The following is a 27,059-nucleotide window of genomic DNA, read 5'->3' on the forward strand; positions in this document are numbered from 1 at the left end:
AATAGCAAGCTTTTTTTCGCTGAAAGTCCACGTTTGTCTAAAGTCGATTTTTAAAAAAATCATTCATATAAGACCACCAGAAAAAATGCCAGTAATCAAAATAAATAAAGAGCTTTAAACTTTATTATTTATTTGCCTCAAAAATTCTTTTTTTTATTATACAGTCAATCTTTAACTGTTACACGTATGTTTTAAAGCTTTGATGCGATATGACGTTGTTTTGCTTGCGATTTCTTTAATGACTGTTCGATGGAAAGAGAAAAGATTGCGTGAATTTTCTTCATCTATAAATCGATCAATTACTCTCTCTCTCTCTCTATCCCTATAACTATTTTCCAGATTTTAGAGGTATTTATAACATTTGCATCGTAAAAAATATTCTTTGCAATCATTTTACTCCATTGGCCTCGATTTGTTTGTGCAAAATTTGACAGTGACATAAATGTTATAGGATTTTATTACAAAAAAGTTTCTTCCCCTGTTGTATTATATTCAATTTTATACTTTCCTCTTTCTAATAATCATGTTTTTGAAAAAAAAAAAAAAAGACTTTTGATAATTTCTACCATAAATTGAAAAGTTTTTGGTTGGAGGAAAATTTTAGGGAAAAAAAAATAACAGCATATATTTGGTAATTCAAAAAAATTATTGTTCTCAAACATATTACTGGGCGGTTCTGCAGTATTTGAATGTTGAGGACTCTACATTTTGCAAAGTTTGAACATCAGTATTGGTTCGATCAAAATACAAATACAAATACAAATACAAATGTGACGACCAGCAACAGGATCTGGGCCCAGCTAGGCTGGTCCTAGCTGGGCCAAAACAATTCTTTTTTACCAGTGTAGAAGTCCTACCAGCACACGAACTGAAATTAAAGTGCTAATTATAAAGTAATTATGGCAAAAAAATTCATTTTGCGGCCTATATGCACAAAACTACATTAAAAAGTTGTTCAAAACAGAGTTTCATGCCCCAAAGCAGAAAACTTGACAATGTTCTGCAATGTAAAATCATTTGACCAGATTTGTTCTGCAAGCACTTCCAGCATTGTGTGCATGAGCAACCAACGGGATCTTTTCCGATCCAAAGAGGGAAATTTCCGAGAGTTTTAGATTTTCTTCTAATGTAAAGAAATCTGCAGAATTTGCAAAATCTACAGAAAATCTTCAATTTCTGTGGAAATTTCACTGAAATCTAGAATTTCTGCAGAAAATTTGTCGGAGTTTTCCTCTCACATTTGAACAGAAATGTTCTGCAGCTCATGTATATCTGCTCTGCGATGTACGTTGCAAATTTAGTAGTATTCTGCTTTGGCAGTTTCATGCCTTCTGAATTTAGTTGAATCGATTAAAAGGGTATAAGTCCCACAAATGAAACTTTTCAGGATTCAATAAAAAGTGTTTATTTCATTCATAAATGAACTAAATTCTACAAGAGTTTTTATAACTAATCTAACCATATGTGGGATTATTATTTCACCTTATACGTTTCATTTTGTCACTGAAATTAATTAAAATTTGTTTAAAAATTTGGACTTATATCGTTTTTGCACTCGACAACCTGAAAGTCTAGTTCAGATTGATGAAAATGTAAATCAAGTAAAACAGATTTAAACTGATTTATGACAAAAATAATACAACAAAGTAACAAAAATCATTGGTTAAGTCCGTATGTATAATCATTATCTTATGAAAATATATCTTGTATTTTCCTCTTTCTCTCATCTTGTTTAAATTATGAGATAAAGTCTGGTGTAAAAAATAATAGTAAAAAATAAAAACTAACAAAGTGAAAAAAAAAAAATTTCACATTTGTATAAAACTATTCAAATTCATCAAATACATAGAAATCTTTTTCGGTCCTTCTCTTGCCTAGTTTTGTGGACCAAGTTCGATTCACATATTAATGTGATTTTGTTCAAAATTGCACTGAATAATTATCTTGGTATCCGTTAATTCTCTCTACATTATCCGGGGTCTGTCCAGGATTTTTCACCGGTCCATTTTTTGTGAAAAATCAAATAATTTCGTGAAAAATGAATTAATTTTGTGAAAAATGAATTAATTTTGTGAAAAATCAAATAATTTTGCAAAAAAAAAAATTTTTTTTGTTAAAACAAAATTTTAGAATTTAGAGATGGCATGAACTGCATCATTTAACTTGAAGTTGATTGGTTTCCTCTTCTATGTCGAGAATATTATTCTGGAGTGTTTTTCTAGTATTTGGCGGAAGGGGGGGGGGGGGGGCGGCATCGCTCTCTCAAGTATCAATATTTATCTACCATTCTACATTATGTTAAATTATACTGGAAATATTTCTGTACATTATTTTAAAAAAATAATTGTAACAAAAAAAAAAAAAAAAAAAATCAAACAAGGGGGTTTAGCATTTAACTTTTTGACCCAAGATACTCTTATAAAGCACAGAATTTCGTTTAAAACTTATAAATTCCGTGATTTTAACAAAAATAAAAAGAGGTTTTATTTGTTTACCTCTTAACAAAGCGTACTAAACATCAAAAATTTGAAAAATCGAATTCCCATAGCGGATGCAAAGAGATCGCAATTCTCAAAGTGAAAGCATCAAAAATATAAAAACAGCTTGTACAAGAAATATTTTTCATAAAATTAATTTAAAATTGCATTTTAGAGTCCTACAATAAACATATCATTAATATCTGTGAACACAGTTGGAAGCAAAAAAAAAAAAAAAAAAAAAAAAAAATTAAACCATTGATTCAGCATTTTAATTTTTGACTCATAAAAGAAAATGGAATTTTTCTTTTAAAACTTGAAAGGAGAGTTCTAATGAAAATAAAGAGACCTTCCATTTATTTGCATCCTAATAAAGCGAAGTTAGCTTGAAAAAAGAACAAAATATGATTCTCATATCGGAAGTTAAATGATTGCATTTTTCAAAATGCAATCTTGAGAATCTTGCATCTAAAGAAAAAAAACGGTAATTAAAAGAGTTTATTTAAAGTTAATTATCCCTGTTGGCATCGAAAACTCAAACCCATATAATTTTCTCCCAAAATAACAGTTAAACATGGCGCTGCACCGTAAAAACGCAAATATTGACAAGCTTGTAAAATGATGAGAATATTTTCTAAACAAGTCATTATAAAGGTTCAACGTCAGATGCTAAGTGGTGATAATTTTGAAGTTGGTAACCCTATCTGAAGCGATCATATTTTTTCTCCACCCTTACTATCCCTTTGCAGTTCTTAGTTCATTTCGCTGATATATATTATTTTTGTTTAGTAACTCATGAGCAGGGAGAAAAGTGCTTACCAACGCCTTTTCAGGAAAATTTTCACCACCACTGATAATTAGCAGTGACAAAACAAACAAACAAAATAATATTTAAAACCAAACTTATTTTCAGCTGTTAATTTCTTTCCAAGAAACAAACAACAAGCATTATATTTATTTGGCAGTAGCAGTTATTTATCGCTTGCAGGAGCATTGCTAGAGTGCCATATTTTTTTTTTTTTTTTTGCAAAACTAGCAGATTTTGTATAAGCGATAACTCTAATTTGAGTTCAAAAAAGGTTCTAGAAATTATTGATTTTATACACGGAAAAATGCTTTATTTTACTTTCAGGATTTGCTCTTTTAATAAACAATTTGTGAAAGATCCGATCTTGTTTATCAGAATTTTGTGAAGGGTCTGTTTTGGTTGATTTGGGATATTGTGAAAAGTCCGTTTTGGTTGATCCGTTTTTTATGAAGGGTCCGTTAGCGAACCCAAAAATCCTCTGGCCAGACCCTGATTATGAAAAATTTCTTTTTGTACTCAATATTGCCACGGGTAGTTCAGCTGACAAGCATTACTTTAAAATCATTACTGTGCAGTATGCTCTTGAAAGCCGTCTATAAAATAGCTAGTCTGAAACCGTTTCTTGATTGTTGTATGAAATGTTTAAACATCATTTGTCAACAAGAATTGAAAACATTTGTTATCCTGTAGAATCGTTTTACCAAAATCACCCCTGACATTTCATTAATGTCATATCTGTTTAACATTCATTTTGCTGTTTCAAATCCAGATCACAAAGGACAAATGAATGTTCTCAGAGGAAAGTTATGAGCAATCATTTTAAATTTCTTCTGTGTTTTTTCAAAAAAAAAAAGTCTCCCTACAGCGTGGTTCTTATTTTGACCAGTGTATATACATCACTCAAAGAGGGCAGTTTTTACAGTTCCTGGTGTGATGTTGATAAAATCCCTGAGAAATCAGAAAATTTCCTTCGGATACTTTTCTGCCTTACTTCTACCATAACTTTGAACTTTTTTCAGGTGGGTGGGGGCTAAAGGGCGTCTACTCAAAGCAAATTTTATCGGAAAGCTATGAAAACCATGGCTATTTAAATTATTAATGCAAAAGAATCAACTTTTCAAAGTTGGGGAAATCCCCCCTCCCTAGACACCCTAAATAATGGACCTGCCTCAACCAGGGTTGGCAGGTTTCTGCCAAGGCGGTAAAAACCACTGGTAGAAACCGGTTAAAACCGGCATGGCAAAAACCCCTTTCTGCCACATGTATGGCAGAAACTGGCAGAAACTCAAAAAGAGACACAAATGCAATTCCTGACATACAATAGAAAATGTATAAGAAAAATAATTAAATATTAACCCAAATACAATTTATTTACAACACTATCACCATTCAAAATCAAATTTTACATTGTTTTCACACTGCAGCAGCCTGTAACAAAAGAAAAGTTTTGACGCTGTTTCTAAACCTAACCAATTTCCCCAATTTGTTGTGCACAATGGAGAAATTTGAGAAGATTCTTTCAATCCCAGCAGAACTAGCTGGCATTATCCTCAAAGAACAAGCAAGATTCACAAAACTTTCATCTATAGCACATTTTTTCAAACTGGACCACCGTGCGGTATTTGGAGTATTTGTTACAACGTGATTGGAAAAATAGGTTTTGGGAAAAGGGGTCGATTTGTTTTGTAAAGCAATGGTATAAGGTACATAATCATGGTTAATATTTGTGAGTAAAGTCCGGGCACTTCTTCTTGATTACATGATAAATTCACTCCCAAATACTTTGGATGGAGCATATAGGTGAGTAAATGATTATCAGTAACTGCTTGATTAAGCTCTTTGAGAATAGCTTTATTCAAGTTATATTAAGTGTAAAATGACAAGTTCTTGTATTTTAGAGTTTAATGCAATAAATTTGTATTTATTTAAATATTTGATATATATTACACTTTATATTAAATGCAAACAAAATAATTATAAACAACAAACTGAAAAATTTGTTACTTACAACATTACAAGGCTAAAATTTCTAACACATAGCAATTTCAACTATGATAAATTTTACTTTGCTTTGGAAATGTCAGTCTTGTTATTTAACATATTTTTACACTAATCATTAAATAACTATTATATTAAGTTTTTGCAATGACGAAATGGAGTTATATTTTTCATTTTACTTAATTGCCTGTCATTAAGTAATTACTAGAGCTATTAAAAATGTTTTCTAGTTTTTGCCAGTTTCTACCAGTTTCTGCCGGTTTTTTACCGGTTATAACCAGTTTCTGCCACTGGCAGGGCAAAAACCAGTTTCTGCCGGCAAAAAGCCAACCCTGGCCTCAACCGTAATAATGCTAGAGTAAAGGTGTTATTTGTTTTTACTTCATTATGCCAAAAAATCTAGCTCTTCTATGATCATGCCATATTCATATCGCATTGAAAACAGAAACGGCATAAGTCTGGGACTTATGCCCTTTGTGCAATAAACAAAATTGTGGCCCCAAAATAGAGTGCTTTGTTGTTCCAGGATTCACTTCCCTTCTACACTAGACGATTTCTCTCCATAAAAATATGGTAAAACCACAGCTAACTCAATTTTGAAAAAATGGGACTTACATGTTGTAGGTAGTTCTCAAAAGGTGGGAACAAAAAAGTTAATTCTGGGCAATTTTTAAAAATTTTGAAATTTGACATAAATTTTGGTTTTATTGCACCTAGAACATCATATACAAACATAAAGAGACAGCAGATATTTATAAAAATTAATAAATAGCAAATTTAATGGATCGGTCTGTAGGTAACAGATTTTGGACATACAGTTGTCTAGTAGGTAACAAATTTTGGACATCATCATAGTGGAAGTTTCAGTTTTTGAACTTTTCCAATGAAAATTTTACCTATTTTTAAATTCTGAAATGAAAAATAGAGGATTTATGAAGTACATGAATGACTTTATATACTGGTCTTTAAATAATAAAATTTTGTTATGGTTTCGTAGATTATGACCCCCCCCCCCCCATGCATTTTGCCAGCGCAGGTGATAAAGTCGCGAAAACCAATGCTGTTGGCGAAAACCGGAATTCCCAGCTGGTAACCCTTTGCTTATTGTATGCTGTGAGTTGTGGCCAATCGGGGTTTGCTTGGTGATTTTTAACGCCGTTTTGTTTACTTAAATGCGTTCGTTATGATCAAAACTTGTGTTTCTACTGTTATTTATGCAATTTTCAATTCATAACATATTAATTGTGCAAAGTACCAATAGATTAAAGAAATTAACATTATAATAGCCTTTTTTATTAAGGTTACAAGACAGAAGATCATTTATAATATTGAATAAATGGACAGAATTATCAGCATCTAGATTGTAACGCAATTTGGACATCTCACATATATGTTTAAGAAAAATGATTTTACTTCAAAGATACTGCATAAAAACATATGAAAACACTTGAAATAATTCAAAATTGATTTTGAGGATCGAAAAATACCTTTAAAACATATAAATCATACATTTAGTTTTCAAATAATAGCATTGTTCAGATTGTAACTTTTGGACATACAACAAGCTTTCAACTTCCTTTTTTTTCTAAAATCATTTACAAAATAAATAATATGTCTTTACTTTTGTAATTTATGGAAAATATCATCAAAAAATTATTCAGTTTGAGATTCATACCCTAAATTTTTTTTTTAAACGTATGGAAATAATAATAAAAAAATTTTTTTTTTTTTTGATGGTTCATTTGCTCAGTTAACGTTTTGAATGTCCAAAAATGTGAATTTTAGAAGAGAAAATATTTTTTTTAAGGATATTCGAAAAGCCATTTTTTCCATAATTTATGTCAACTTGTCTTCATACAGTATTATAATTTAACTCAAAAATTTTTGAGTTTATTAAAATGAAAGTTATTTGGTGTTAAAGCTTCAAAGTTGAGGTCTGTGTTTGCTCCCAGCTTTTGAGAACTGCTCATGTATGTCCCTTCTGTAATAATATGTTCAGTTATTCTATGATGTCTTTTTTTAAATTTTTTTAACACTAATCTACTACAGATAATAAGAATGCAAAATTTTATTTTTTAATTGGAAAAAAAATATCAGAACAAAAAAAAAGCACCAACTCATGGGTTTGTTTTTTTTTTTTAAAGGAAGAAAGATAGTGGTTTAAAGGTTGGGAACACTGCATTAAGGGAAAGAATGGAGTTCTGGAACTGTCCCTTATTTTTTCGATATTGAAGCTTAAAAAACGTAATGTTAAAGGATCTTCAACGATGTTAGGGGAAGGGCTTGGGGGCTCTCTAACAAAATTTTTTTGGAATTTTCTAAAACGCAATTGTGGGTCTTCTTTAAAGACATTACACTATAAAGCATGGGTGTCAAAATTCTCCCCTGGAAATATGTTGATCTTGCTCTTCGAAATATGGGATTTTAGATTTTTTAGTGGTGTAAGGGATAAGTGAAGTTTTATAGTCTTATCGCGGAAGTTTTTTAGAACTGAATTCTAAAAACCGTGATTGTAGTGTGAATTTGGTTACATTAGGATTTCAAAATAGAATCTCCAAAAATTTTAAAGATTTTTGATGACATGGTTCAGGGATTCTCCCTTAGAAAATTTTTGAGTTTAAGTTCCTAAGAAGGCAATTTCAGACAATATTTTGTGGGGTACACAATGTTGGGGAAAGGAGAGGTTTGGTAGTCTTCCAGAAAGTTTTTCAATTTTTTTTCTGGGTTGAGGGGGGGGGGGAGGGCATCTGCCATTGTGCAAATATGATGTAATATATAACGTATTGTTATTCCATATTTATTTCAAGAATATCTACTTTATTTCCCAGATGTTGGTGTCATAGAGTTTCCAGCCTGTCGTTAAAAATGAGGGCTGCATTACTTAGTTTAGGCAGTGTGGTCCTTACAGTGGCAGTTGTTGGAAGCGCATATTATCAAAAAAAAGCAATTTTATCCTTCTGTGGTTTACATCACAAAATCAAATCCCAGCATGGCTGTAAGTACAAAATAATTAAGTTAGATATGTATATAATATCTATATATGACACTATTACAGAGCCAAAAGTATGGAGACATTTTCTTGTAAGTTGCTACAGGTTACTGTATTATATATTTAATACACTGAACTTGAAATAAGTTCATGTAGAAAGTTTTTTTCGGACACAACTGCTACAATTTTGTAATTAATTAGAACACAAAAGTTCACCAATTATGACCACAAGAAATTTTTTAAACGTTTAAATCATAACCCTAATGTACATATGGGTCAAGCCACAGTAAAATTTTTCATTGTGGAAAGGACACCTAGTTTGCCCTGATTGTACAGCAATATTTTAGTATCTTCTATTGATTTGCAATATTTTTTTGTTAGTTTCACCTTAATATACAATACAAAGCATACTGACTAAAAGTGCAAAGATGTTTTGCAATGCTAGTAGTATGAATTTTTTATTCCATCGGTCGGTAGACCTTATAATGCATTTTAACAGGGTGGCCGTCCAAGGGGGGGGGGCAGCAAAATGCAAACAATATGAAATTAGAATCTACTCTTGTGTTGTAAATTATAGAGACCCTGAAAGAAGGGTGTCGGCATAGATGTAAATGTTATAAAAGTAAATGCGAAGCTATTGTATTTAAAAATATTTTTTAAGGTTAACAGATTACACAGCATGAATCATCTTCAATTTTTATGTTATAAATGTAACATATTATATCAAAACTGTATCTTACAGTGCAGTGCTTTATTATTACTACATACTGTACGTACCGTAATTGTTTTATTTTTGTCTCTCTCTCCCATTGATAATTGATTTTGTGCATCCTAATAGTATTTTATGTTGAATAATGCAGCTTTTAAAAAAATACAGTGCAGATTCAGCTCTTTATGTAAGAAACTTTAATATATGGTTGAAAAATGGTCTAAAACAGTTTTAAAGGTGTTTTAAAATGTCTAAAATGATTGGGTATGTTAATAAAAAATCATATGGGCAACACTTTTCCACATCGCGAAATTTTGACTTGCGCGAGGAGTCTTGGAACACATCTCTCGCATTAATTGGAATCCAACTGTAAATTATAAATTTTTAAAAATCAATTATTTTATAGAAAAGAAAATTTTTAATGTAAACATCCTTTAGTATGCGAAAGGGAAAAAAAATGATTATCGGCATTGGCCTATGATCGGTGGATGTTGATTTTTGTTATTATGCATTACATGGTGTGCCGATCAATGCAACAAGTTAATCATATTTATACTGAAAAATAGCTTTGTATTTTGTTCAAAATGGTTTGTGTTATGTACTAATAAGAAAATAAAAAGTACTGTAAACCAAAAGCGGATGCTAAATAATTACTGCCTGATTACAGCAAAATGCTAATATTATGCATGACATTGAAGAAACGCTAAAATAAGTTGATAATACTTTGTTTTTAACAAGTGGTAAACAAATTAAAAAGATTTTGAACAAATTGTTAAAAGAAACCCTAAATTATGATAGAGAAAAGGAAAAAAAAAAAAAAATCCAAGATTTTTTTTTAATCTAAAGGGGAAAGTTTCAGTTCTTCCACATTGCTACTTTATTCAACAATTTTAATTATTTTTAAAAATATTGCTATTTAAACTTAATTTTAAGTGAAGCGAGTAATCTGGAATTTTCTGGAAAACAACCTGGAAAAGTAAGGGAATTTTTTTTAACCACAAGTTTATAAACCCTGGTATTGCTTTAGTTGAGGATTTGATTTTTTATGCACTATGAAATACAAATTATAAAATCACTAGGTCATTTTCATGGTTATTGGGAAGCATTAAGCTTCTTTTGTCAGTTAAAAAATAAAAGTTTATGAAACATTGTTACTCATTTTTCTGTATTCTAAAACTATTATGAATTTTTTTATGAAAACTTAGTAATTGTATGTAGTATATTACTGTTCATAATTTGTCTTTGTTTATTGCCTTTTTCGAAACTTTACATTCATTTTTAGCCCTATAGATTTTTTTTTTTTCAAATTAGCCTAAATTTTACTTAGTTTGTCATTGTGACCATTATAATTTCTTTTTTAGGTTATCTATCTGCAAGCATTTGTTTTGGTGCTTCTAATGGGTAAATTAATGAGAAAAATCTTTTTTGGCCAGTTAAGAGCTGCAGAAACAGAAGTATGTAGTCTTGAATATACCATTTTCTTATAGGAGCTACAACTTTTCTCGTGTTGCTTTAATTTAGTCAAAAAAAAAATTTTTTTTTCCAGCATCTAATTGAAAGGTCTTGGTATGCTGTTACAGAAACATGTCTCGCATTCACAGTATTTCGAGATGATTTCAGCCCTAAGTTTGTGGCACTTTTTACGTTACTTCTTTTTCTAAAATGTTTCCATTGGCTTGCCGAAGATAGGGTGGATTATGTAAGACATATTTTAAATTTTCTTACAACTGAACTTACATATTTAAAATGGATAATTGAATCTAATAATATGCTCTTTTTTTAAGATGGAAAGAAGTCCAGTCATATCGTGGCTTTTCCATATTCGAGTGTCATGTGAGTTTGTTTTCTATTTTGACATGTTTTGACTTTGCCAAAAAAAAAAAAAAAAAAAAAAAGCAGGAAAATTTTAAAAGTGTCCAAAATTATAATTTTAGAATTCAGAACATATTTATTGTTTAAATGGGAAACATGTGCAGAAAATGTAAGAGTTTACATATGGATTTTTAAAAATAATTTACTCTGATTAGCTTTATAATTTTTTAAAATAAATAAGATAAGAATTGATGGTGCCAGTATCAATTTTTTAACCTCCATTACAATAAATACTTTTAAAAGGTCTAATTTTTGGCAAATACGATTAAAATAGGTTAAAGTGACAGTCCCTTTGTGATGTCTGTTAACCTGGTAGCAGGAACAGCGCAGTGCTCTGACAGGGAGTCGCATATTTCCGAGTATGTCTGAGGACTATTTTGTAATAGGGGAAAGCCTAAAATTTTTTGAGGAAAAAATATAGGTGAAAATTAGCGGTCGCCACTCGCCACGTGGCGATTAAAGTTGTAAAAGTGGCGAGTAAAAATATTGTTATCGGTCGCCACCCCCAATCGCCACCCCTGCCGAGTCAATCTCTACTAGGATTTCCAATGTATAATCACTTTTCCCCCCTGTTCAAAGCTTCCTTGCTTCTCCAAAGAAGCATTTCGTTTCCCCACTTCTTTTCCCCACCGCAACAGGGAGAAATTTAGCTGCAAGTGTGAACCGTCATTACTCATTAGCACTCTGCACTTTGAACTCTGACACGTGCCCCCTGCCTTGCGATGGCTGCTCAGCGATCACGCGGTGGAAAGCGCAAAATTGAAGTGAATGTTCAAAAAATTCATTCTTTCTTAAAATTTCATACAAAAAGAAACATGTGCAAGATTTTAATGTCTGTTTCCGCCCGGTTTCAAATTAAATGCATTTTGCATATATCTTCTGGGATATGCTCATGAATAGTTGGCAGGTTATAGATTTAGAGAGAAAAATGTTTAATGTTTTGTGATGATAGTTTTTTTTTTGTTATAGTTGCCATTTTAAAAAGTGGCTATTAACTGGAAAAAAGTGGCCACTAATAAAATTGAGTCTACCGGCCACTGGCTACTAACCAAATTTCCCAGTTTTCACCTATAGGAAAAAAGTGTTGCATTTCAGTTAATGAAATTCTGTACTGTATTTTACGGGATATAATTCCCCAAGTACCATGCACCTTTATTTTTTTCAGCATTTCTCCAAGCCGAGAGATAGATTATATGATTAATCATTTGTTGGTTTATTTCGCAGACTGTTTTTCTGACTTTTAATTTGCGCCACAGATGGAAAAAAAAAAAAAAGCTACTGGGTCTAAGATTGAATTACTAATTAGTAAATTTCAGAAAGGAAAAAAAAAGACCATACTAAGCAGAGTAGTGCTGAAAAATGTGGAAAATATTTATTAAGTTATTAGACTTTAAAAACTACAGTGAAGCACCGTTTATACGTTTTTGAAGGGACTGTATGAAAAAAGCGTACAAACGAAAAAAACGTATAATAGGTATTGGTTAATGTGTATTAGATTTGTAGGAACCAATTTTGAAAACGTATAATTTATAAAAGCGTAATAAAAGAGAAACATATAAACAGTGCTTCACTGTATACTCATTTTCTTTTCTTTTTTTTCTTCCTTCATGTTAGTATAAATGAGTGCAAAATTATAAAGCTAATGGAACTTCAAAGAGACTTACTTTATGTTGTATGAGATGAAATTACCATTGTTAGTAAGGAGTATTTCTTGTCTTAAAAATATTATAGAACTTGTAACCGTAAAAACATAGTTATGCCAGTGGTATAGAATACAATTTTAAGGTGCTTTAACTTATTAAAGATTGACTAGAGCTGACTGGGTAAAGTATGAACCATATGCCCCTTAAAACAGCTAGTTCTTACAGTGTTGAAATTTTAAAAGTATTCAGCATTACATAAGTTGAAGTAATACTTAAATGATTAAAGTATACTGTCATTCTCAATCGGTTCCATTTCAGTTTAGTCAAACAGAATTCCTTCATGGTGTATAATATTTTAAGTTTATTTTTACAGACAATGTTAACATCTTTTACTAATGAAGTTTTTTTTTTTTTTGAATACAGCTTTACTTATTCTTTTGGGAGTTTTGGATTACTTTTTTGTCAGTCATGCATTTCATAGTACATTAACCAAAGGCGCTTCAGTGCAGTTAGTTTTTGGTTTTGAGGTAAGAATTCTTTGCAAATCTTTATTTATGATTTATATTAACAGGGGTTTGGCCACAGGAAATTTGGGTCCATTAACGGACCGTTCACAAAAACTGGATCAACCAAAAACGGACCTTTCACAAAATCGGGATCAACCAAAAGGGACCCTTCACAAAATCCCGATCAACCAAAACGAACCCTTCACAAAACTCTGATAAACAAAAACAGATCTTTCACAAATTGTTTATTGAAAGAGCAAATCTCAATTTCCGCATAAAAACACAAAAACGATAATTTTTGGAACCTTTTTAAAAAGTTAAATTAGAGGTAACAACTTATACAAAATCTGCTAATTTTGCAAAAAAAAAAAGGCACTCTTGTGATAAATAACTACTACCACCAAATAAATGTATGCTTGTTGTTTGTTTCTTTGAAAGAAATCAACAGCTGAAAGACAGTTTGGTTTATAATTTTGCTTGTTTGTTTTATGCAGTGGTGTTGTTATAAACTTCTCTGAAAAAGCGTCAACTTTCTCTGAAAAAGAGTGGTAAGCAATTTTCTCCCCGCTCATGAGCTCATAAACAATACTATACAGCGAAATAAACTTAGAACTGCAAATGATAATAGGGGGGGGGGGTGTGAATCGCTTCAGATAGGGTTACCAACTTGAAACTTATCGCCATTTAGCGTCTTTGGGTGTGATGTTTACCTGTTATTTTGGGAGAAAGTTATATATCGGTTTGATTTTTCAGTGCTAAAAAGGATAATTAACTTTAAATACTCTTTTATTTACCTTTATTTTTCCTTTAGATGCCCACATTTTGAAAGATGCAATTTTTTTACATCCGATATGAGAATCATGTTTTATTCTTTTTTCAAGCTAAACTTTGCTTTATTAGGATGCAAAAGAATGAAAAGTCTCTTCTTTTTGTTACAAGGCTTATTTAAAGTTTTTGAAGCGAAATTCTATTTTCTTTTATGAGTCAAAATTAAAATGCTGAATCTATGGTTAATTTTTTTCCCTTCAACTGTGTCTAGATATTGATATGTTTATCATAAATATCTAGACACAGACACTAGAAATAACAGACTCTAAAGTGCAGTTCTAAAATAATTTTATCAAAAATATTTCTTTTACAAGCCGTTTATATATTTTTGATGCCTTGACTTTCAGGATTATGATCTCTTTGCATCCACTATAGGAATCGGATTTTTCGAATTTCCAATGTTTAGTATGCTTTGTTAAAAGGTAAACAAATAAAATCTTTTTATGTTTTTGTAAAAGCCATCGAGTTTTTAAGTTTTAAACGAAATTCTGTGTTCTTCAACAGTGTCTTGGGTCAAAAAGTCAAATGCTGAAACCCTGCCTGCATTTTTTTCTTACAGTTTATTTTAAATACTATACAAATAACATTTCTAGTATAATTTAAAGTGATGTAAAATCGTAGACAAATATTGATACTTGAGGAGTGCCCATCTCTCAGTGAGCGATGCCTCCCCCCCCCCCCATCCCGAATACTAGAAAAACACTCAAAACTGTTCTTCTCTACAGAAAAGAGGGAAAACACTCAACTTTAAGTGTCAATGATGCAGTATTTGCGCCATCAAAATTCGGAAATTTCCTTATTACATTTTTTTTTTTTTGCAAAATTAATTTGATTTTTCACAAAATTAATTGATTTTTCACAAAATTAATTGATTTTTCACAAAAGTATTTGATTTTTCACAAAAAAACGGACCCCGCGAAAAATCCTGGACAGACCCCTGATTAAGTATTATTCATGTAATTGTTACTGGACTAGTATGTTGTAGCTTGCAGTATTCAAATACAGTTAAAGTTCCATGCTAATTTTATTCATGGACCAATTCATTTCTGAAATTTTTAATCTGTCTCTATGTAGTTTTCATGAACAATTAGTTGTTAAAATTAAGTAATGTAATTTTTAAATTTTATATTTTAAATACATTTTAAATTTGTTAGTATTGAAACAATCACTTTGATTAATATGTCATCTTTTCAGCACATTATATATTAATTTTCTTTTATAGTATGCCATACTATTGAGTGTTGTGATCAACATCTTTATGAAATATATTTTGCATTCCTATGATCTTCAAAGTGAAAATCCATGGGAAAACAAAGCTGTATTTCTTTTATACAGTGAACTGGTGATGGGTAAGTTTAAAAAACAAAATACAGTAATATTTTTCTTCTGACTGTCAACCCTCCAGACTATCATTTATTCAGATAATTGAAATATATGTTTTGGGCAGAATAGTTATAAAATTATACAACAGTGTTAAAAGATCAAAGTTGTGCTATTTAGAAGCTTTTATGCACTTTATCATTATTAAATCTCTGTGAAAATTTATTCATATATTAATTTTTTATTCAGAAAAAATTCCTGCCTCACTTTGTTGGTTGATGTACCAAGTCTTAAAAAAATTTTAACGCTAAAATAAACCCTTAACATTTCTTCTTTTTATGTAATTACACTGTTCACATAATCACTCAAATTTCAATGCTTATTGCTTAATATTACTAAGACAAAATTTTTTCTATGTTTGTGTAATAATTAGAACACTTGGACTACCTTTTTCTAATAGATAACTATGAAGAGTCATACAGGTTAGCCTCTAAAATCTGAAGAAAAAAAGGCTTATAATCAAAAACCAACTATAAAGAAATATTTGTCTGCATAAAATTATCATCTGGTTTTAATATCTTAGTTTCAATGGAACTGTGTATTACAAAATAAAAATATTGGTATAAGTCATTAGAATTACTAATTCAAGTAAAAACTTCATATTGACTCTTGTTTCTGTGAAGAGGTATATTTTGCTAGTTATATGCCTTATATGTTGGTGTCCATTTTTCTGTTTGTTGTCTACAGGACTATTTTTGTTTAAGCACTTCTTTGTAAGTTTCTCGCATTTTTAGATTATGTACAAAAACAAATGTACGTCCAATTTGTTTGCTTTAATACTATCATCTCAGGCATGTAGAGTAATTTTGCATGTTTTTATTGTAAATTGAGGTTTAATGTATGCATTCAGTTTTGCTTATTACTCACAATGTATTTCAAGTATTGGTTTTTAGGAATGATTACTCTGCATATTGTTGCTTTAATGTGCAATTGAACCCCTTGTGGATACTGATTGTCAAAAAACCATTTTCTTATTATATTTGCAATAGTGTTCTATCACAATTTTCTTAAGATATTTGATTTTTAACCCCCGACACACAAAGGAAGGGGGTTATAAGTTTGACGTGTCTGTGTGTCTATCTGTGGCACTCTAGCGCCCAAACAAATGGACCGATTTTGAAAAAATAAAACTTGTTCGAGAGGAGAATTGATAGAGAGTGTTCTTTGCTAGGTTGCATCTTTGGATAACATTAATTAATGAATATATTAATTAAAAACCATTAAAAGGTTTTTGCGATTTTTGCAGTGGAAACATAGTTAAAAATTAAAAAATTTAATACCAAAATAAAGAGAATTTTTTTCTGCGTCTGATAGAATGTGTTTGGAACTTCCATGTTTCATAGAATTCGAATTATAACATTTTTTGAAGCAGATTTGAATAACAGCTAAACCTTTATTCACGCGATTGATAACCGAATTCATTGTTGGCCAACAAGAAAATTAAAAGCAATGATTTAAAATTTTTATCTGTTGCCAGTTTATATTTAATAGCAAATAAAATACTTGGAATTGATGTTTAATAATATAAGGCTTTTAAAAGGATTTTCAATTTTCTCTCTTGATTCTACAGTTTCGACTCAGTTGGGGGTTTTTAAAAATTTTAATTTTATCGTTGCTTGTTTAGAGTAAAAATTTTCAGAATATTCTAAACTGTAATTGCAAAAAGTTTAAAACATCATTTAATGCTTTTAGTCAAAATGTTGTCTATTTCTAACATGTTTTATTGCATTTGAGTGGGATATCAGTTCTATGTTTACTTAAAAGACACATAATCGTACTTTTAAAAGGCATTCTGATCCATTCCTGGATATTTTAAAGAAAATTAAGAGCAATTTAGTAACTTCTAAGGAAACATGCAGTGAATTTTAAAATTATTTCAGTTGGAGTTTCTGTTCCTCAGAGACAGGCTGATGTAAGTTCAAAAATTGCAATTTTGTGTTTATAAATGCATTGTATGTAGAAGCCTATTCTGCATCCAGCCATGCAACTAATTCTTTAAAAAAATCCTTTTAAATTTTTTACCAGGGTTATAAATGAGCATGCGTCCCATCCTTTGCCATGCACCAGAAAAAGTTTTTTCTCTCTCCTGTAAAATTATCTTAATGTGACTTACCTCCTTCTGTTTCTGAGCTCTGAGGTACAGATTTATGAAATCTAAAAGGCTGGAGCATTCAAATATTTTGACAGATTGGTTTATCCATGTTTTGGATATTTTTTGATTACATAATGTGTATATATTGTACAGTATGTCCCCATTGAACTTGCAAGACCTCTATTTTTGAAACTTTTAGTCCTAGATGCATATTTCCAAAATGCATGGATGATCCAAATAATCACAAATGATCAAAATAAGCTGTAGAGTTAAGATATTGAAAATTTGAAGCAAAAAAGAAAATTTATGAAAAAATATAAAATCTGACTTTTGTTATTGACCCTTGGTCTCCCTAACTTATATTTAGGAAAATAATCTCCATTGAAAAAAAATTCTGGCAGAAAATGTTTAACATCAGTGTGACAAATATTCTTAGAGATTTGAAAGTCAGCATTTTGTGACTTGCATCACTTTACACTCACAAGCAATAACACCATTTGGGGGTAATATAGTGGCTAACTAGGGTTTAAAATTATATGAGTGCAAGCGCGTTTTTTTTTTAAATTGTAGGATCTTTTTGTAGTGTGTTTTTACATATCATTGTGCATAACATTTGCATTTATTTTTCAAAAATAGCGAAAAATATAAATATTTTGTGTTTCTTTACTTCAACAACCTGTCATTGTTCTGAAAGGATGATATGTTAAAATCTTGTCTTCTGCGCGGGTCCCTTAAAATCTTGAACTCCAATATCTCTTTTGAGTTTTGGTCACAAATGTTTTAAATTTTTTTGTGTTGGAATTATTTTTCAGCAGTGATTATTTCCTTAAATATCAGTTATCAGTTAAGGGACCTAGGGTTCGTATAGAAAGTTTTTAAAAAAGCTTATTTTCTTTTTCGCTTCAAACTTTCAATATCTTAATTTGCCATTATACATCTAGGACTTCTAGGTGAAAATAGATGTCTTGCAGGTGAAACGAGGACACATTGTATATTATATCATTTTATTTCTGATTTTCATTCCTTTTTTTTAGGTTTGTTTAAAGTAGTTTTATATCTGCTGTTCATGATGATTATGATAAAAATCCACACTTTCCCTCTGTTTGCAATTAGACCAATGTATTTAAGTTTGAGGTATGTTTCTGAACATTTAAATTTTAGTGTTGCTTATATTTATATTTTAGTGTTGAACAATAACATAATTAATTGTGATTCACAGAGATATTTTAACGGTGAGAAAGTTGTTTTCAATCCATAGTTTGTGGTTTGTTAATTATCATTTTAATAATGTACTAGTTTAACTGCTTAGGGACCAAACTATTTTTTAAGTGTCTGCCAAAAAGTTACTTATTTTAACTATCAATCTGAATAGAAACCAATGTGCCTGGCTATAATTCAAAACTATATTTGCAATTTAAGCATTTTGAATTTTTTGCTGGAAAAACTGTGGGCTGAAAAATTTCAACCAATACTTTTGATTTCCCATGAACATTACTTTTTTTTTGAGCAATCAAGAAGATTGCTGATTGATATCACTTTGACTTCAGCCTGGTGTAAGCGATTTATTATTGTCTCTTTTCTTGATCCAACCTTTCACATGACCCTTTTTCTGAATATTTACTTCAAAAGTAATCACATAACTTTAAATTTTTACCTCAAAATTCATCGGAAATTCAGCCCTATTTTTTGACTTTAAACAGTTTTAATTCTTTCAAGAACTTCAATGGTTTTTAAAAATCAACCAATTAACTTTGAGTCATGAAAATATGCTATTTATTGAAGCAAAAAAGGTAAACTTCATCCTTAGTATCTTTTCACAATAAAACATTCAAGAATATATGATAAACTAAAATTTTTTACAAAGTTTTGATTTATCAATGCATTTAAGTTTCAATACAATGTTCCAACTTGTAATCAAGTTTTTTAAAATGAAATCACGCATTTATACAAAGTACCATTTTAATCAAAACTAATGTAATAACTTCTTCTTCCAAAAATATGAATCACGTAAGCAGAAAGCTTGGTCTTATTATTATAATAAACTGCTAGGATAAGCATATAAAGACAGATGTTAATACATGAACTGGTAATAATGTTTAATCTGAGAATGAATAAAAAACCTGAAATGGTAAACTAAAATTTATGCAAAATTATAAGTTTTATTAATACGAAGTAATCACCTGGCTGCTAGTCCTGATTACAAAAACTTTTAATTTTTCAGGAAATTTTTTTCTAGGTTTCTATTATTTTTTGTAAATCTTGCAATGTTGGATACTTTGTATATTTGTGAAAAAAGTACCTAAGAATGCATAATCATATCTGAATTACCTGAGATGATTGTACATCTCATTTCATAGTTTTCTTCATAAGTAAACATGAATTCAGAATAAAATTTTATGCAGTGTATTCATCTATAAAGCAACATAATTGCCCCTTGCATTAATCAAAATAGAGAAAAATGTCAAGTTTCTTTTATGTTACAATGTTTTTTGCTATTTAGTTTAGTGAGGTGAATATGATTTGCTTTCAACAATAATTTTCTACTTATATTTTACAGAGCATTTAAAAAAGCTGTAAATGATGTTATAATGTCGAGAAGAGCAATAAGAAATATGAACACATTGTAAGTATACATTTTTTCATATTTATTATAATATTTGTTAAGATTCTAGGCTGTATTTTCAAATAGTTACATTTTATTTTTGCATTTATTTTTGTAATAGTGAAGCATTGTTTTTACGTTTTTGAAGGGACCGTATGAAAAAAGTGTGTAAATGAAGTAACGTATAATAGGTATATGTTAACATGTAATAGACTCTGCAAGGACCAATTTTAAAACGTATAAAAGAAAAATATAAGCAGTTCTTCGTTGTATTTTTAAACCAAATTTTTTTTTTGCTTCACTCATTGACTTGTCAAAGTTGTGTGAATGCATTGCTAATAAAAAGGAATAACAATAATAATTTGAAAAAATCCACAATAAAGTTAAGCTTTTAAAGGATTTTTTGTTTTTTCATTTCTATTAGTAGAAAAGAATTCTTTAACCCTCCACAAAATAGTCAAACCTCCCAATAGCGGACAACATCTGGACCAAAGTTGCTGTCCATTAACGGGGAGTGTCCGCTATTGGAAAGTTTGAATTTACAGTGACATTTTTATTTTTGTATTTTAAACCTACACATACAATGTATCATTCTAAAATTGTATTAATGAGTAGTGCTTATATATGTGTACTTACCCAATAAGTAAATAATCCGCTGAATCTTTCGAGAAAATAAAATAGGAAGACTTTTTTATGTGCTACACCATTTATTTGAAAAAAATTGTTAAAACTGTTTGCTTTGCATGGTTGGAGGTATAATAAACTTTTCTCCAAATGAATTTTTTGTTGGCTGGCTAGTTCCAATCCTTCATAATCATTCGTCTTCATGAAAAATTGCTCTAATCCTTGAGTGTAATACAGAGCATCTTTATTATTGGCTACTGTGTAGTAAAATGTCCTCTCTATTTTGTCATAATCTTCTTCTTCATTATCTTCCCCTCCTGCTCCTTCCTTCAGTTCCGGAAGACTGGTGATGTCGAAGTTTACATCTTCAGTAACTAAATTACTGTCTGCACACAAGTACTCTTCAATTTCTATGGGAAAATCAAAAGGCTTGATTAAAGTGGCTAGTTCATTTTCATTATCTTTACTTGAATCATTAGAAAGAAGCATCTCTTGGGTTTTCCAGAAGCCATCTTTTTTGAAACAGTTCTGGACGTAACTAGTATTAACACTTGCAACTGCATCTGCAATCCAGACAGTGGCGTCAAAAATTGTGACTTTTTTTTTTCAGCTCTTGAATATCATTGCTATTAGACATTTTTTGACAAAATGCTTCTTAGCAAAAGCTTTCGATATACGCATTTAAATGTACGAATGATTCCCTGATCCAGGGGTTGGCAAACAGATGCCGTGTTAGGTGGAAAAAATGTGAGTTTGACATTTTCTGTTTTCAAATTGTTAGGATGCAATTTTACATTATCCATAAAAAGAAGAATTTTTCTCTTGCTTTTTTTTCTTTTTTTCATCTAGATTCATGAGCCATTTAATTATAACTCCAGTTGTCATCCAAGCAGATTTGTTTGCATTCCATTCAATTTTAAGTTTCTTAATGTTGATGTTTTTGAAGCATCTTAACTTCCGGGATTTCCCAATCACGACAGGTTTTTCAAAGTTACTTATCATATTACAACAAAGCATAACTGTAAGTCTCTTTTGAAGCCTTTCCTCTTATGCATTTATCGTCTGCAAGGCACAATGTCTTATTTGGCAAAAGTCTATAAAACAATTGTTTTATCCAAATTATAAATACCATAGACTTCCGTATAGGTCGACCCTTCCTACTTTAGGAGAAAAATCAGAAAAAAATCGAAAACCCGCTTATAAGTCAAGTCTCTACTTTTGGAGGAAACGGGAGCGTTTTGCCAATAATTTTGAATTTAAATGTTATATAAAGGAGGGAAATGAAATGTAATGAATATTTTTATGTCAAAAAACGTCGGATTTTTACTCTTGCATCAAAAGGATTCACTTTTACGATTGCAATTCTTGTAAAGGGTTCGATTTTGCTGTTACGAATGTTTTTACTGGTTGCTTTTACTTTGATTTTATATCAATAAAATTTTATGCTGTAGTCATATAATATTATTTTTTTAAATGACAGGGTTCGTACGCTCCTTCAAAACTCCTCCAATACTCCTTCATTTATAAAAATTTTTTGAAGGGCCTTTCAAACTCCTTCATTTTGGTTTTAACTCCTTCAAAACTCCTTTTTTTTTAGTTCAAGACTACATAATCTTCCTCTATAACAGAAACTTAAAATACTTCGATTGACAACTAACTTCGTCACTAAGGCGATTTTAATGAAATAATTTCGTGCATTTATTTTTTTCGATTTACAAATTGATCATAGTTAATTCATAAGTGTTGAAGGAGAAATTTTTATTAGAAGACTAAGACATTTCATAAGTGAAGTAAACCATGCTTAAATGGTGCTTGGCTATTTTTTCAAGTTTTATGATTATTGTTTTTTCCTCCACCACACTCTCAGCAGCAAAAGTCAAGTTGTCTAATTATTATTTAAATATTTAAAACTACATAAGTAAATGTACTACATTAAGTGATTGCGTTAAAAAAAACAATTGTTTAGTTAATTGCAGTTATGTTATTGTAAAAAGGGTCATCCACAAGTGATGTCATGCTTTGAGGAGGAGACGGACTCATGAAATTGTGACACAGGGAAGAGAGAGGGTGACAAAAAGTGACATCACACAGTTATTGTAACAATATGTTTGTAAAAAATATGACGTGACAAAAGAAGAAGTTTGGGGTAAAGTGTGACACTTTGTGATAAAGGGTGGTGATGGTCAAATATATTGAAAAAAAAGTGTGGCATTATTTAATGACACTCCATTAGTACTCCTTCAAAATCTCATTTTACTCCTTCAAAACTCCTCCAAAACTCCTTCATTTTATTTCTGAAACTGAGTACGAAGTCTGAATGAGCAATAATTCATGACTATCGCAAATTTGGCGATCCTCGCACTTTTTGCATAGTCAGCCAATTACTGTAATTATTTATTTTTATTTCACACTCAGACCATGTAAAACCATGACCTATTTACTTCTTTAGTATTGACTTAAAAGGCATGGACTAAAATCGAGAAAATGTTGATATTTTCAATTGTTTTTTGTAAGAAAAAAATCAGCGAAACTTTGGAAATTCTGCCCCACGTATAAGTTGACCCTCTAACTTTAAACATCATTTTTTGTAATAAATTTCTCTACTTATACGTGAGTATACAGTATCTTTCGCATCATAGTTTTTGCATAAACTTTCTAGCTTTGCTGTCCACTCTTGAACAATGGTTGGATCCACAGATTTTGTGGCTTCGCCACAGATTGTGGCTTCGCCACAAATTGACTTGAATGAAACATGTTTGGAGCGAAATTTTTGAAACCATCCATTCGACACTTTAAAATCGCTTTGTCCCAACTCTTCTGCTACTTCTTTGGCTTTTTCTTGAAATAATGACCCACTAACTAGTAAATTCTTTCCTCTAGCTGAACAAAAACAGTCAAACACAATGGAATCAATGTCGTTGATTTTCGCAGCTTTTTTGTTTTTGCGTTTTCATTGTTTGCAAAAACCAAAGTTCTTTAATTTCATTTTTCTCTTTTAATAATGTTCCAATTTGTCTTCCCGACATCAGAATGCTCAGAAATTTTTCTACACTTTTTCTTCTTTTTCTGCATACTCAATAATCTCTATCTTTTCTTTTAAAGTTAGCTTTTTTCTTTTGCACAACATTATTTATGGAGTAAATGCAACTAAAATGTCTCTTCAAATGAAGAATGAAAGTCAACACCATACAGGGTTGCCCACTCCTAAAAATGTTTTCCCTAAACCTCAACTCGTCGCCGACACTCATCTCCAAAACCTAGTGAGGGGGGGGGGATACCATTTAGTTGCAGGAGAGGTTTTTTTTTGTGAATAAATTCCTCTCCCATGCAAACTGATAAAATATACTGTGTAAAAGGAGAAAGTTTTTTTTCTTCTGTTTTTTGCTGGAATTTCGTACATGAAAGAAAACAAAAACTTTAACTTAAATTTTCAGCTTGAATGGCTCCTGTTTTCGGAAAAAAAGGGGTGCTAATCCTCTTATTGGTACTGGTTAGCCTCAGAACATCGTAAAGAACGTTGAGAAGGAATACTAATGGAGGGAGTAACAGCAACTGTCTCAGTGAGATAAGCTTGGAACCCAATGTTTCCCAGGTCAGGTGACTAGTTTGGCTAGTTTGTTTTGGGAAGTTGTCGCGTTTTGGCACGCAATCGCTCTTTTGGCATTAAATATTTTTCAGACGACGGCACTAATTATTAAGTCAGGGCTACAAATCAGAGCTGCAGAGTCCGACTCCGATTTCAACTCGGAGTTTAAAAACCTTCAGACTCTGACTCTTAGCATCGAAATCAGTCGGGATCCGATTCCGACTGTGCAGCCCTGTTACAAATTAAAGTTGCGGAGTCGGAAGTAAAATGACGACTCTCTCCGAGAATTTTTGAGCATTCGACTCCGACTCTTTTTCTTCAAAATCAGTTTGACTCCGACTCCGCAACCCTGCTACAAATTAGGGTTGCAGTTTCAGATGAAAAATAACCGACTCTAACTGTCAGAATTTTAGATCCTTCAACTCCGACTCCTTTACCCAGAAACACAGTCCGACTCCGACTGTTTATAAGGACTTAGACTCCTGATACCGACTCTTTTACGCCAAAATCAGTCCAACTTCAACCCTTCAGGCCTGCAACAAACTAGGGTTGTGAAGTCGGAAGAAAAATGACCGACTCTAAAACGGGGAATTTTAGAGCCTTCGACTCTGACTCATTTACCCCAAAATTAGTCAGACTCCTATTTCGGCTCGGAGTTTCAAAACCTTCGACCTCCGACTATTTTACTTAAAAATCAGTCCGACTCCGATTCTGCGGCCCTGCCACAAATTAGGACTGTGGAGTCGGAAGAAACTGGCCGACTCCGACTCAGGAAATTTTAGAGCTTCCCACTCCTTTACCCCAAAAGCAGTTCGAGTCAGATTTTGGAGTTTCAAAAACTTTGACCTTTGACTCCAACTCTTGAACTTCAAAATTAGTCCGGCTCCGACTCTGCAGCACTGCAAAAAATTTAGGTTGCGGAGTCGGAAGGAAAAGAACCGACTCCAATTCACAGGGAATTTTAGGGCCTTTGACTCCTACTCCGACTTTTTTACCCCAAAAGCAGTCAGACTCCGATTTTGACTCAGAGTTTCAAAATCTTCGAACTCCGACTCAGACCCTTTTACTCCAACTCCGACTCTGCTACCCTACAACGATTTAGGGTTGCAAAATCGGGAGAAAAAAGGCAGACCCTGAATCCGGGAGTTTTAGAGCCTAAGATTCAGATTCCAAACTCGTAAGACTAGCAATCAGTAATTATACATCAAGCATATAAAAGTAGCAGATAACGTACAGTGCAAATCTTATAATAAGGATTGATTTCGGATGAATTAGATTTTGAATTGTTTCTGCACATAATGTAAATATTTATTTGATTTGTTGATATTATTATTTTGAATATCAACTCTTAAACATTGATTTGTTTACCAGAAGGTTTTTAGAATGAAGGTCTTTCTCCCTGTTTTAACTATCTACGTAAATAACTATTTGACAGTTATTAACATTACTGATTTATGTATAATTTTTGCACACATTTCTGGTAGATGGAGACAATTCATGAAAATTAAAAGTCTCATTTTTTTGGTAAAGTCTGCCCATCTCTGTTCAATTCAAATGAATATGTATTCTGAAAAAATATTGTCTGCTTTCGAAAAACAATATTATTAAAACAGAAGATTAAAGCCAAGCCAAGTAAGGAGAAAACAAAGTAGAATAATTCCACCGCCCTATTTTTACTTTCTTCTATATCTAATATATAGAAGAAAGTATTGGATTCGTGCAAATTTTCGAATTTCGAATTTTGACGGATTCGAACGTTTTGAGGTGTGCTTAGTCCATTTCGACCATTTTTGGAAAATGTCTGTCTGTGTGTGTGTGTCACGTCTGTGTGTGACCAGTTTTTTGTGGCTGCTCTAAAGCAAAAACTACCGCATGAAATCGAACGAAATTCGGTACACATATGTGCCCCTATGTGAATCATTGGCTTTTGGCGCGAATTCTTCCAAGGTGGTTGCAGCAATGGGACGTTTTTTGAGTTACGCGTGCTTGCTATTCCTCAGGAAGTAACTGGCGGAATCAAACAAAATTTGGTCCATATGTTGCCATTAACAGGAGCAGGTGCTGATTCAATTTCGGTGTCAATAACTCAAACGGGGGTTGAGCTATAGAACATTTTTTGTCGTCAATTGTGACTGCTGTATCTCAAGAAATAATGAACGGAATGAAAGAAAATTTTATCGGCAAGTAGCCCTTAGTGGGTATAAGAACTGATTTTATTTTGGTGTCAACAACTAAAAAGGGGGGTAGCGCAATCGCCTGTTCTTTTTTTCCATTGTGTGTGCCCTATCTCAAGAAGTAATGCTACGTTCTGGTTGAAATTTGGAATATATGTGAATCCATATATAAACCGGCTTTGGTTCAATTTTGACGCAATCGCTCCAAGAGGTGTTGATTTTTTTTTTTTTTTTTTGCGAATAAAAATATTTTTATTAATGCAACAATAAGAAAGATAAATCGTAATAGATTGTCGTCTGCATATTTCTCGTGATTTTAATTGTATGGAAATGATAGGAAATATTATCTCAATGATTTAAAATTTTTAACTGTTGCCATCTTATGTTTGTTAACAAATAAAATATTTGTAATTAGTTCAAGCAAGGCTTTTAAAATAACTTTCAATTTTCGCTCTTTGCTTTGCTCTTGCAATAATTCAGACATTGGGATGGTCGTCAAGTTTTTGCATGTGTAATTTTGTTTTTGTTGGGAATATTGCTTCCTCGTCAAGCATGGGGAGGGATCAGAAAAAAAAAGAAAAATATAGAAGTAAGTTTCGTGATGGCCACAACATACTAGTTTAATTTATCCTCTGCGTAAATGTTTTTTTATTATTTTTTGGAAACAATTAAGAGCTGTTATTTTTTCTGAGAATATTAGATTGACCAAGTTTGTTGTGAGTAAGCGAAAATTTTCAGCCTGAATTATTGTGATAAGTTTTTATGCTGTGC

At 31.3% G+C, this 27,059-nt stretch overlaps 1 protein-coding gene across 1 annotated transcript in view; it reads left to right on the forward strand.

Moving 5' to 3' along the window:
* The first annotated feature begins 8,148 nt into the window (after positions 1 to 8,148).
* Positions 8,149 to 27,059, forward strand: part of LOC129221607 (E3 ubiquitin-protein ligase synoviolin-like) — a 29,299-nt gene continuing 10,388 nt past the window's right edge. The window contains 9 exon segments of the mRNA XM_054856128.1: positions 8,149 to 8,220; positions 8,222 to 8,278; positions 10,343 to 10,435; positions 10,528 to 10,680; positions 10,766 to 10,814; positions 12,920 to 13,023; positions 15,053 to 15,179; positions 18,337 to 18,436; positions 19,860 to 19,925. Of these exon segments, the coding sequence (XP_054712103.1) occupies positions 8,149 to 8,220; positions 8,222 to 8,278; positions 10,343 to 10,435; positions 10,528 to 10,680; positions 10,766 to 10,814; positions 12,920 to 13,023; positions 15,053 to 15,179; positions 18,337 to 18,436; positions 19,860 to 19,925 (821 nt within the window).

The sequence above is a fragment of the Uloborus diversus genome, chromosome 4 (genome assembly GCF_026930045.1).
Source record: "Uloborus diversus isolate 005 chromosome 4, Udiv.v.3.1, whole genome shotgun sequence".
NCBI lineage: Eukaryota > Metazoa > Arthropoda > Arachnida > Araneae > Uloboridae > Uloborus > Uloborus diversus.